The sequence below is a fragment of the Ailuropoda melanoleuca genome, chromosome 13 (assembly GCF_002007445.2).
Source record: "Ailuropoda melanoleuca isolate Jingjing chromosome 13, ASM200744v2, whole genome shotgun sequence".
Classification (NCBI taxonomy): domain Eukaryota; kingdom Metazoa; phylum Chordata; class Mammalia; order Carnivora; family Ursidae; genus Ailuropoda; species Ailuropoda melanoleuca.
This window is the reverse complement of record NC_048230.1, coordinates 24,181,844-24,193,965: the sequence shown is the minus strand read 5'-3', so window position 1 is coordinate 24,193,965 and position 12,122 is coordinate 24,181,844. Positions and strand designations below refer to the sequence as shown.

The following is a 12,122-nucleotide window of genomic DNA, read 5'->3' as shown; positions in this document are numbered from 1 at the left end:
ACTTCCATTTGGCCAAGAGGGAACCAAAGCATTTTTATGGAAATTACTCAAGGTCATTGCGCTATTCAGTGGAGAAGCCAGGAGTTGAACATGGTCTGTCTCTGCATTTTGAACTTTGACCTATCACCCGAGAGCCCACTCCTGTCTCCCATGACAGGAAGAAAGAGGGCCCCAGGTCCAAGGTCAGTCCCCAAATGCACGTCAATAAATAGGGGAGCTGTTAAATAAAACTCTGATCGATCTAGACTACTGAATAAAAATTAGCATTTAGGAGTACTTAGTATGTGCCAGGCACTGCTGTAAGAGCTTGACAAATATTAACTCATTCAGGGGCGCCTGGGTGGCTCTGTGGGTTAAGCGACTCTTGATTTCTGCTCAGGTCATGGTCTCAGGATCTTGAGATCAGCCTGCATCGGGCTCCACGCTCAGCAGGGAGTCTGCTTGAGACTCTCTCCGTCTGCCCCTAACCCCCCCCAAAAAAAATAAATACATAAATCTTTTAGAAATTATTGGACTCATTCAAACGTTATAACCACCTTATGAGGTCGGGGCTACTTTGTCCCCATTTTATAGATGAGAACATGAAGGTACAGCAGGCAGGTCACATGACCTGAATAGGGTAGAGCCAGGTTTCAAACCCAGGCAGCCTGGCTCCTGAGCCCGGGCTCTTAGCGGCTGCTCTTGGCCGCCCTCCTCCACAGCCGTCGAAAGCACGAGGCAGCTGGACACGAAGTGTGGTGACCAGCTCTCCGGGACAAGAGGCAGACAGTGCTCGCAGTGCACCCCCGTTTACATAAACCAACCCCCTCCCAGCCAAATGACGGACGCACACTTCTCCCTGGCACTCACAGGGACAGGCGGTCACACAGCTGGCACCGAAGGTGTATCGGCCCTCAGGGTTGGGCATGGATTCGAACGTGTCCGTGTTGTAGGTGACCAGGGCTGGGCAGTGCAGCTCACAGATGCCACTGTGGTTGAAGTGAAGGCAGGCCTGGGGGGAGGAGGGGGACAGGGACAGGTAGCTGGTGGTCGCTGGGCACCTGGTTCTTCCCTGGTGTGCAAGGAGCAACAGGGCCGTAGCAGGTGGGGAGACCCCTCCCCTTGCGCCCACCCTGGGGCCCCGTGGGCACATACCAGGCAGTCCGAGTGCTTGGGGCCCGTGCAGCCAGCTGCGCACTGCTCGTGGCAGCAGTCAGTGGGTTTTGGGCCCTTGCAGCGGGCACAGCCGCCGGCACAGACGGTTCGTGTCACTGTCAGACAAGGGGCAGCATGAGGCCTGGGCAGTCGCCCGGGGAACCGGGAACCCTGGCATCACTTTCTGCGACGACCTCCCGCCCCAGGGAAGACGCCGAGGCCTGGTGACCCCCACCCCCGCCCCGTGTCCCCTTTATTCCACTCAGCCCCCCTGCCCCCCCAGATTCTGGGCCTCCCTAAGACTCACAGCTCTGACAGTCCCCAGAACTTGCTCCCCAGCAGTGGGGGTCTTTACAGGCTGGAGAACAGGGTTGGCCTGGGGAGAGAAACAGAGAGACAGAGACCAGGAGGCAGAACGCACAGTGAGGGAGAGACTCTGCAGGGACAAAGGACCCTAGGCACAATCCAGAAGCAGACGGAGGTAGGACAGAGGGCCACAGAGGTGAAGAGACACAGAGGGACGGCAGGAGGGGAATGGGACAGAACGAGGGAATGGGCAGTGTTAGTGCAGGGGTGGGGAGTGGGGGGGGTGTGAGCCAGGAGTCTGGGGTCTCTGGGCTACCCGAGAAAGAGAGGAAGCGGCAGGCAGGGAGGTGCATGGCTTACAGGCCCGAGAGCGGTTGGTGTCTATCAGCGTGAGGGCCAGCTGGTTGTTCTTGTGGAAGATGTCCTTCCACAAAATCGTGTCCTGGTGGCACAGCTGTGGGTTCCGCTGAATCAAGACCCCTCCCTTCAGGATCTCTGCGGGGTGAGCAATGTTCAGCGCCTTCCTTTCCTGCCTGGCCCCTTCCACCCTCCCGTGGGGCCCTCCTGACTTCTTTAGAGGTGAGCAGGCCTCTTAAACCCACCCCAGTTTCCCCAGGGATTAGAGAAGACACCAGCATCTTCTAGCTCTACCAGTCCCCACCCCCACACACACACATGAACAACCTGAGATCCGGGGAGGGGTGGGCTGTCCATGACCCGGTCCAGATGGCCATGCCACTCCCTCTTGTCCTCCCACCTCTACACCCTGTGCACACGGTTTCGTGGTTAAAAGAGACTCCCTGGAGTCTGAAAATCAGCCTCACCACTAACTAGCTGTGTAACCTTGAGCAAGTCACTCATCCTCTGTAAGCCCTGTACAGTTTTCTCATCTGTAAAAAGGGCCTAACATTGGTGCTTCCTTGCAAGATGATAGCACCAAGATGGGATCCTGCGTGCAAAGTAACCGGCCACAGAGTCGGGGATGCTGTCAGCTAAGGGGCTGCCATATACAGTTACACAGGTTGTTCACTGCACATGGGTACTCGGCCAAGAAGTGGAGAAACCCCAGCCTGTATCCTCATTATTAAGCTGTGTAGGCTCGTACAAGCCGTGACTTCCTGGGAAGAGGGAAATCTTTTTCTAATCTTCACCAAGGCACCTTCCCTAGCTCCACCTGCATCCATCCGGAAGGGATCCCAGTTCTAATACACACGAAGCCTCCCGTGGCTAGCAGTGGCCCTGGCCAGCTCCCAGAAACGAGGAGAAAGTGTTGGTGACAGTGGTGACCACCTGTGAGGCTTCGAAGCTGCAGCTCCCGCAGCCCTCCTGGGGTAGCCCCTGCCACAGAGGTGTCCCCCTCGGGCAGCTCTCCATTGTCCAGCACGGCCAGGGCGTAGTTGTCCTCAAAGAGCTGGGTGCCTCGCACGATTCGGAGCCTCTGCAGCGGGACCTGTCTCACTTGGCTGTGAGCAATGAGCACGTAGCCCTGCACCTCCTGGATATCCTGGGAGGGAAGAGGGTCAGGTGGGGCTGAGGCAGGCCTGGGCCCTGGAACACTACCAGTGCCCCCAGCCTCCTCGGAGTTACCGAGGGCTTGGAGATCTGGGGTCAAGCCCCCACCCACTGAGAAGTCCAGCGCTCTCGGGCATAAAGTAGAGATCAAGGCCACTCTCCACTTCCCAGGCCAGATTCTTATGGGGTCAAGACAGATAACCGGTGGGGGGAGCACTTTGTGAACTGAGAGCAAGCACCCCACCCTCTCTGCATCTCAGCTTCCTCGGCCATGAAAGGGAAGACCTGCATGAGAGGATGTCTGTGATCTGACCCCGCATCATGGACGTGGCCCCACTCCAGGCCACTCCAGGCCACGGCGGCCACAACCCAGCAGGCTGGTTCCCTCTCTCTCCCCTGTTCACACATTTCCCATTTGGTGGTTTCCCAGAGGGGAGTCAAAGCGTGCTTATTGCTTCCAAAGCCAAGGGCCAAGACCACATTCACACGGCTTGTCAGTAGCAGAATGGGACCTAGAACCCACATCTCCCAGCTGCCCGCTCGCCGCTCCAGGCAGGACAGGGACAGTGGCTGGGGCAGGGGGGTAGGGGGAGGGCATAATGCTGGCAAGAGAGCAAAAACATTCAGCACAGAAACAGTTGCGTTCCACCCCGAGATGTCTATGGCCCGCCACGTCATAGAGAGGGAGTCAACCGGTCTTGCAGTAGGACAGACAGGGGGTAGACATCAGAAAGGACGTCGTCCCAGCTGAGGAACCCCAACAAGAGAGGAAACAGAGCGCACCCTCCTCTCCCACCCATTTATAGGCATAAGGCTCCACTCGGCTGGAGGCGAGGCCTGGCTGGGTCCCCCAGGGGCCTCACCTGCAGGAAGGACAGGCTGGCGTTGGCAGGCAGGTAGGTGAGCTCCAAGTTACCCTGTACCACTTGACAGGCCTGGTAGAGGTGGCGGAGCATATCCAGGTGGGTCTCGGGACTGGCGGGGAGACGCAGCTTCAGGTCTGTGCCGGTGCACACTGGCGGAAGGGAGGGCATGGGTCAGAGGGCACCGCCCAGGGAGCTTCTCCAACCTGGGCCCTCCTCTACACCCACCACCCAGAGCCATGCCGTCTCAGACGGTGGGAAGCACAAGCGAAGGACCCCTCTTCCCAGGTCCCTCGCACGTGCAGAAGGCACAACAGCAAAAGAAAGTTTGCGAGTCTGGGAAGAGGAAGGAAATCCAAGGAGAGGCCCCTTCTAACTTGGCCCATCCTGAGCACCCAGAGGGGGCCCCACTGTGCCAGCCCTGGGGAGCCTGCCCGCCTGATCCGGGGTGTTGGCTGGCAAAGAAAGCCTCCCTTTGTCCCAAAGGCCCGACTCATGGCCAAGGGGTAAAAATCCCCCGAGAGAGGCCATGATGAATCATGATCTTCTGGATCCCCCCTGCCCCTCTCCCAAGCGAACAAACTCAGGGCATTCTCCCTACCCCATTCCAGTACCACGCACATGCCAATCGCTTGGCAAGGGACATCCACCCCCACAATGCCACCCAGAAAGGAGGGAAGGAGGGTCGGCTAGAGTCATAGCTGGGGCACGGGGACCCCTAGGGGCCTGGTCACTGCAGGGACCTCTGGAATTCCCCCAGGCAGAAAAAGGGAGCATCAGACCCCAACAATGGGCATCCGGACCCAGGCTACAGACCTTGGGCCAGAGTGATGCTTCCTCTGACGGCTCCCATGCGGGTGCTTCACCCTCGTCACCTCATCAGGGCAAGACTCCAGAACCAGCTGGCAGAATCTATGCCACGGAACTCCTGCCACAAGGGCACTACGTCAGCCCTGCGTGCCTGCCCGGTGCCAGCCATCAACCAAGGGGCATCGAGATGAACTGCCTCCCCAGCCCACCTGAACCCCAGCGGGGTGTCCCTGAGACCCTAAGGGCCTACGAAGCCCAGGGATATAGAAGGGGTGAGCCACCCCTGGTGAGGGGCTGCCAGGGACAGCCACCGGCCCGGTGCCTGCCAATAGGGGGGAGATTAAAGTGCCCAGCTGAACTCGTTTTTCTGCTCTGGTGAGAAGGTGAATCACCTGGCGCGTCTTGCCCAGGAGGGTGTGCCGGTGCGGGGGGGGGGGGGCGGAGGGCACCCCCAGAGACACAGGCCCACAGGTGCCTGAGCCGCCTCGATTTTCCGTGGGCTGCCACCCCACCTCCCACAGCCCACGTGCAGATTCAGGGGGACAGCGATGGCTGACTCCGAGGTCTAACACCAGGGCTCCCGCTCCCCCAGCAACTTGGAGCCTGAAGTCCAATCCTGGTGGGGGGAGGGTAACAAGAGATACCCTGTGCTTCCAGAAAGCTGGGAAAAGGCTGGTGGGGCAAGCCCCTGGGGTTCCTGCCTGGGCCAATGGGCCGTGAGCTGACAGCCTCCCAGTAAAGCCAGAGTGGTCTCTTTTCCCACCCCTTCGGACAGATAGGGAAGGAAGCAAAGAGGGAGGAAGGGGAGGGCCCAGAAATAGAACTCAAGGGTCCCTCCCCCCAGACTCCCAAGAGAAACAGGAGCTGGGGGTGGCAGGCCAGGCCCAAAATAACGCCCGCTGCTAGGACCTCCCGCGGCCTCGGCAGCCTCAGCTGCTTTGGAGGTTCAGCTGTCTTCAGGCCCAGACCCGAGAGCTCTGGCCCAAGCCCGGAACAGCGACAAACAGAGCTGGGGCAGAGGCTGTCTCCACCCCCTGTGGCCCTCTGCCACCTCTAAGGGACACCAGCTGTGGCAACCAGGCAATAGGAAAACATCAACGATGGGAACACCGAGGGCAGCCACATTAACTGAGCACCTACTGTACGCGGGCAGGCCCTCTGGGTGGAGCCTCAGAACGTCGTCCAGAGGCTGGGACTGCAACCTCTATCTTGCAAAGAAGGAAGCTGAGGCCGACAGGGCTTATTCTCCTGAGATCATAAAGCTCGTAAGCAACAGAGGCAGGATTTGAACTTAAGTCTATCTGACTTTGATCCTACATTCTTAACTGGACACGTACAAACTCCCCCCACGCCCAGTGCAAAGGGAAATACACAGCCAACTCTATTGATGCCACCGATAAACACTACGGGCTCTGGGCAGGGCAGGGTGGCTGGGCTGAGCTGAGGGCCAGAAAGAGCGGCAGCCCCGCCCCACTAGTGAGTTTGTTTGTGGCTGATTTGAGGCTAAGATTCTTTAAGGGTTTGCAACAGGTGGTAAAATTGGTGCAGAGACCTACTCTCCCAGGGAGCTGGAGGCTTGTGGCGAATTCCCCCACCACGCTTGCATGAAGCCAAGAAGGGCCTCCTGACATCTCCCCTACCTCTCCACCTCCGTCCCCTTCACCATGAAGCTCAGCCCCTCCCACCCACTCCCCTTTCTACCAATCTCCTCTCCAGTCCTCACCACAGTCCCCATACCCACCCAGCCTCCACGGACTTTCAGGGCGGTGGGGTAGGAAGTCCTGTTCTACAGAAGGGGGCTCTGTGTCTCCAGGACCCCTGATCTTCAGGAGCCCCACCCTCTAGCTGTGCAGGCAGCACTGAGGCAGGACCAGCCCAACACCAGGTTAGAGTTTCCTGGATGGATGGATGGATGGATGGATGGATGGATGGATGGATGAAACTTCCAAGGCAAAAGGGACCAACTGAAGTACTCGTGTCCATCCTTCTGCTCAAAGGCTGTTCAGGATCCTTTATATCCCTCTGGCTGGACTTCAGTGTCAGGGTTCGGTCTCCCCCCAGGGGTGCTCTCAAACGGGTTCTTTCCTCCCCACCAGACTTCAGCCCCAGATGCTTCTCTTGCTCACCAGCAAGAAATACTTCCTTTGGTTTCCATAAACACTACCTGCCCCCTCAAAGCTCACCTCCCCCAAACCCAAAGGGTAGGAGTCCATTCTAGTGATGCCCAGAACTCACCCACCACACACACCTGGTATGTCAAGGCCAATATCACACCAGGGCCCAAGTTCAGGGTCATTAAACCAGAACCCTGGCTGGGGCTGCTCATGTGTGACCTTGAGCAAGTCCCTGGACCTCTGGGGCAGAGTCCATATCAGACTCATCTCTACACTCAGCAGTGCCTGTGACTTTGTGGGTACTCTCAATGAATATTTTGTGACCTGAACTTGGCTGTAAGGATGGGATAATAAAACAATAACAACTCTTACTCTCTCCAGAGAAGTTAAATGAGAGTTAAATGACATAATGAATCAAAAAGCAGTCTGTAAACCCGACAAGGCTTTGTAAACAGAACTGAGGCAACACAAACACTGGCTATAATAATTCTCCCACTCCTGGAGAGCACACACCCCTCATCCTACGTGGGCTCTCTTCCCAGGGGTGGGGAAGAAAGGTGGCCCCAGCAAGAGATGGAGGTGTCACCCCAGAGAGTCTTCCCACAGGCAGAGACAGTGTGGGGGCATCTCTTTCCAGATCATTTCAGCACCCAGGGGCAGGCACAACTTCCTGGGCCCTACTCCAGCCCCCCACCCCAGCCCCCTACGGACTCCTCATGCTTCCACTCTGTCTCCCTCACCCATAGCCCTGCAGGCCCCCCTGGCTTCTGCCCTGTCCCTGCTCTCAGTCCCTTGCCATCCTTGGGGGACATGAGAGGACGGCAGGCATGGGCTGGACAGGGAGGGAGAGGACCTCGGTGGGCCCCAGCTCACCGCCCTTCCTACAGCCTAGATAAAGGAGGTCACCTGAACTACAGAGTAGCACCTCTACCCCAGTCGGGCCACCCAGCTGCCCCTGAGCCTTTGCTCACCCCATTCCTGTTGAATAGGATAAGACTTTGACCAACTCTTTTTTTTTTTAAGATTTTTTAATTTATTTATTTGACAGAGAGAGAGACAGCCAGCGAGAGAGGGAACACAAGCAGGGGGAGTGGGAGAGGAAGAAGCAGGCTCCCAGCGTAGGAGCCTGATGTGGGGCTCCATCCTAGGACCCCGGGATCACGCCCTGAGCTGAAGGCAGACGCTTAACGACTGAGCCACCCAGGGGCCCCAAGACTTTGACCAACTCTTAATGCCTCCTCATTTGACATTATTATTGGGTCTAGACATATTTGGGTCACTAGGAAGCCTTGGATAAGTCACTTCACTTCTTTTAACCGTGTGTACCCACTTCACTGGATTGGTGCAGAGATGAAATGAAACCGTCAATGGGAAAGAACCTGGCATATAGGGAGCACGTCACACTTTTTTTTAAGTTAAGGCAAGAGAAGTTCATATAGCAGGAGTATGGGTAATTCCAAACCAAGAGAAAATAAAAGGTGCCTTTGTATTTGGAATGCAATGTATTTTCTTTTTGCATTTCATTCTAGCTTTTCAATTGGTTATTTTTTCCTTGAATATTAAAATGAAGCTACTTTCCCCAACTATAGGAAAAAGGAAGTTGTTGGAAGAATTGTTTGGGAATTAGAATAGGAGCTCCGCAAGATAAGAAGTCTGTGTTTGCTACACAGGACAAAACTTTGACCTCTAAGAATGGATCCTAGGGGCCCCTGGGTGGCTCTGTCGGTTAAGTGTCTGACTCTTGATTTCAGCTCAGGTTGTGATCTCAGGGTGCTTAGATTGAGCCCCCACATGGGGCTTGGCGCTCAGTGGGGAGTCCGCTTGAGATTCTCTCTTCCTCTCCCTCTGCCCCTCCCCCTACCTACCCCCTCCCTTTCTCTAAAATAAATAAATCTTTAGGAATGAATCCTGGCAAAATCCTGACCCTCTGGGTCCTCTCCATCTCCTCTTTCCCCCAAATGCCTGCCCTACTAGCCCTCAGTCGTGGGATACAGCAGGGGTGCTGGAGGCAGCTGGGCGGGGCGCTGCCATTGCAACCATTTTCTGCCCGACACGCCCAACATCTGTCTTTGCACCCAGCAGTGCAGATGGAGGGGTGAGATCCACCTGAGGAGGCCCCAGTCGTCAGTGGGAAAATGGACCCCTAGGATCCCAGCACTGCAGCAACCCAGCTCCGCTCCCCACCGCCACCAACATCTGCTCAATGCACAGGCCCAGGTGAGGGAGGCAGCAGCTCGGTCTGACAGTGCAGCCCCGCCTCACCCATCTCAGCAGAAGGTCAGAGCTGAAGACACCCGCCTGGGAAACAGAGAAGGATGGGCTCCCAGGAAAGCAGAGCCTCCTTCCTCAGAGAGAAGGCGTGGGGCCGCCTCCCGCTGTTTACAGCCGATCTGCCCCAGCACCTTGAGGGAGTTCCTTGAGAGGGCACAGTTCAGCTAAGTCCCCAAGCCAGCAGGGAGACTGCTGTTTGGCAACACAAAGCCCAGACACAAACACCCAGGCCACGCAACTCAGGAACACCCTGGCACAGACACCCCTCAGATAACGCAGCAATGCTCAGACAGAGGGGCCCTCGGGCAACGCACAGACAGAATGACACCCACCTCTTCTCCAGACTCCCTGACCAATGGAGACCACCCACTACTCCCAGAACACTCTCATTTTGTCTTCCCCACAACCCAGTGATGCAGGGAGCAGTGTCCTCCATTGTTCAAGGTAGACGGATGCTGATTTTGAATTCGTGTTTGGGGTCACACTGTCTAGGATCCAGTCTTGGACCCACCACTTCCTTGATGCTATTATTTAACCTCTTTAAGCCCAGGTTTTCGCCTAGAAATGGGAATACTAGTAGGACTTCTCTTGTAGGGTTGGTCTGAGGACTAAAAGGAGGGAATGCGTGCAAACCACCATGCACCACGCCTGGCACAGAGAGCATTTCAAGCCCACATTAGCTTGAATTATCCGGGCATCTAGATGGACAAGTGGGGCATAACCCGCACTGCCCCCACCACCACCCTTCCCCACACGCTGCATAAAGGAAAAGGCAAGACAACCCAGCCCCCGGCTTACCCTCATCTGGCCCTATTTCTTTGGCTTTCCTTCTCCACCCCACCCCCCACAACTGCCCAGGAATCTCTCGCCTGGACCTCTCCCACTCTATGCCCAGACCAGGAAAACCCACCACCAACACTCCGTGGCCCACGCTCTCCAAAAGTCACAAAGCGCACAGTCCCTGAGCTGGCCCTAAAAGAAACTCGCTCAAAACAAACGTCTCCCCCTCCCCCCACCTCAGACTCCAGCATGAGGCAACTCTGCAGTCCGACCGGCCACCCTCTCCTGCCCGGCTCTGGCCGGGCAGGTTGTTTTCCCCACCACCCCCCCCACACACACACACCCCGATCCTGCCNTTCAAGAAAGGGGAGAGGACACACACACACACACACACGCACGCACACATCCCATGCAGTACACCCTTTGAGGGCAAACTTTCTGGACAATTTCACAGAACTTTTCTGACAAGTTCCCAGAGCCGTCGCGGAGTCTGGAAAGCGCCAGTCTCTTGACCGGGACAGTCAGAGCCGCTGGGGCGTCATCGCCCCCCGCCCCACCTTCCTTTTGCCCCCCTCCCAGCCGAGGCCGGCGGCTCGCCACGCCGGGACCGTCCGAAACTGCGGATCGGGAAGCTCGTGTGGCCCCCACTGCTCCCCGCCTGCCCGGGGACTTCGGCAGGGAGCCCCGGGCTGCAGGGGCGCGTCGCTGCTGCGCGCCCTCCCCACGCCAGACCCACCTTGGGTGCCCGCGGCTCCGGAGGGCAGGAGGGCGAGGAGGAGCCCCCAGCGGCACCAGGCCGCCAGCTCCATGGTGCTCACTGCGGCTCCGGCCCCATGGCTCGGGCTGGACTGGGCTGCGAAGGGCCGGGCGGCTGCCTGGGGGCTCTGCTCGGCTCTCGGGGCACGACGCGGGGGACTCTCAGCTCCACAACTTCATTCTTGTACTTCCTCAAGGCAGCCCTCCTCCTCCACCCGCTCCGCCTCCCGTGATTGGGAGCTAGCGCGCTCACGGCTCGCCCCCCCACCCCCTCCGCCGCATTCCAGCGAGTCCCTGGGAGTGGCAACTCCCAGCTTCACTTTCTCCCTCGGCGCGCAGGCCTGGGGTGCGCCCCTCCCGGCGCCCGGACGCCGGGCTTGCCTGCGCCCTTCGCACGCGTTCCCACGGAGAACCCTAAAGCAGGGGACGGCGATCGCCACCCCCCAGACACACACACCAGGGGGAGTCTGGGGCAAATGCTTCAGGCTGCCATCCTCAACGTTCCTTGAAGTCGCGGGTTTTACCGTAGACGTTCCCGGCAAGTTTGCGTCCTATTCCATCATATGCCTGTTTTTTTAAAAATATCAAATAATGGTTCTCCCACCACATCCTCGAATCAAATGGATAGTAAAGGAGGTGGGTGGGTTGTGTTTAACTCGTGGCTTCCAGGACTCCCGGGCATACCTTCTCGCATCTTTTAGGTATCTTTTCCAGTCTGAAAAGCACAGTTTTCATATCAGGGTCTACAAGTTTGGAGGAGAGTCAAATCGGAGGCACATCCATCTCAATCCTTCGAAGAACATTCCTCTGTTGGTTTAGGGGAACACTCAGCACCCAGTTCATCCAAAGTTCCTTTTCTGTCCCTTGCTTTTTACTAGCATGTTCAATTCTGCCTCCCTACTCTGCATTCCATCTGAAGCCCCAGACCCTGTTCTTAAAGCCCAGGGAGGGATTGAAGGGGGGTGACTGAAGAAAGGTGTGTTTCCGTTGGAAATTCCAACCAAAAATGCATGGGACATACTTAATGAACACATTATCCGTTGTTTATCTGAAATTCAAATTTAACAGGGCATCCTTATTTTTTATTTCCTACGCCTGGCAACTCCGGAATGCCTCAGCTCTGCTCTTGCCTCAGCCAAGAGCAGAGCGTGCCTGTGCTGGTCAAGAGGGGGTCAGAGGCATCAGCTGAGGACTGGAGAATGAAGGACACTAGCATTTCTTAAGCTGCTTTCATATTCCTAGCACGGTTATAGGCGGGCATTTTCACAGTTGGGGGTTTGGGATCAGAAGGACCTGAGTTCAAATCACCGATCTGCCACCTATTAGCTGTGTGACATTAGGCAAGTGACCAAGCCTCTCTGGGTCTCAGTTTGCTCACTTGTAAAATAGCATCTGGCATACTGCACTAGGGATTAAAGAAGATGATGGTCCTGAAGCGCTCCGAACAGTATGTAGCACAAGGTAATTGCTCAATGAAGTCTCAGGTTTACTTAGACCGGGGCAGATCCGGGTGTGGTGGTGCCTGAAGCTTATGAAATTTGGAGGACTCTTCAAGATAAGGAATACAAAGGGGCAC

General features: G+C 56.8%; 1 protein-coding gene across 1 annotated transcript in view; it reads right to left on the bottom strand.

Moving 5' to 3' along the window:
- Positions 1 to 10,794, bottom strand: part of ERBB2 (erb-b2 receptor tyrosine kinase 2) — a 29,954-nt gene extending 19,160 nt beyond the window's left edge. The window contains exons 1-7 of the mRNA XM_002929355.4: positions 10,527 to 10,794; positions 3,816 to 3,967; positions 2,731 to 2,944; positions 1,801 to 1,935; positions 1,442 to 1,510; positions 1,135 to 1,250; positions 850 to 991 (exon numbers count right to left, since the gene is read on the bottom strand). Of these exons, the coding sequence (XP_002929401.1) occupies positions 850 to 991; positions 1,135 to 1,250; positions 1,442 to 1,510; positions 1,801 to 1,935; positions 2,731 to 2,944; positions 3,816 to 3,967; positions 10,527 to 10,599 (901 nt within the window). The 5' untranslated portion in view covers positions 10,600 to 10,794. The remainder of the gene's footprint in view (positions 1 to 849; positions 992 to 1,134; positions 1,251 to 1,441; positions 1,511 to 1,800; positions 1,936 to 2,730; positions 2,945 to 3,815; positions 3,968 to 10,526) is intronic.
- Positions 10,795 to 12,122: the final 1,328 nt, after the last annotated feature.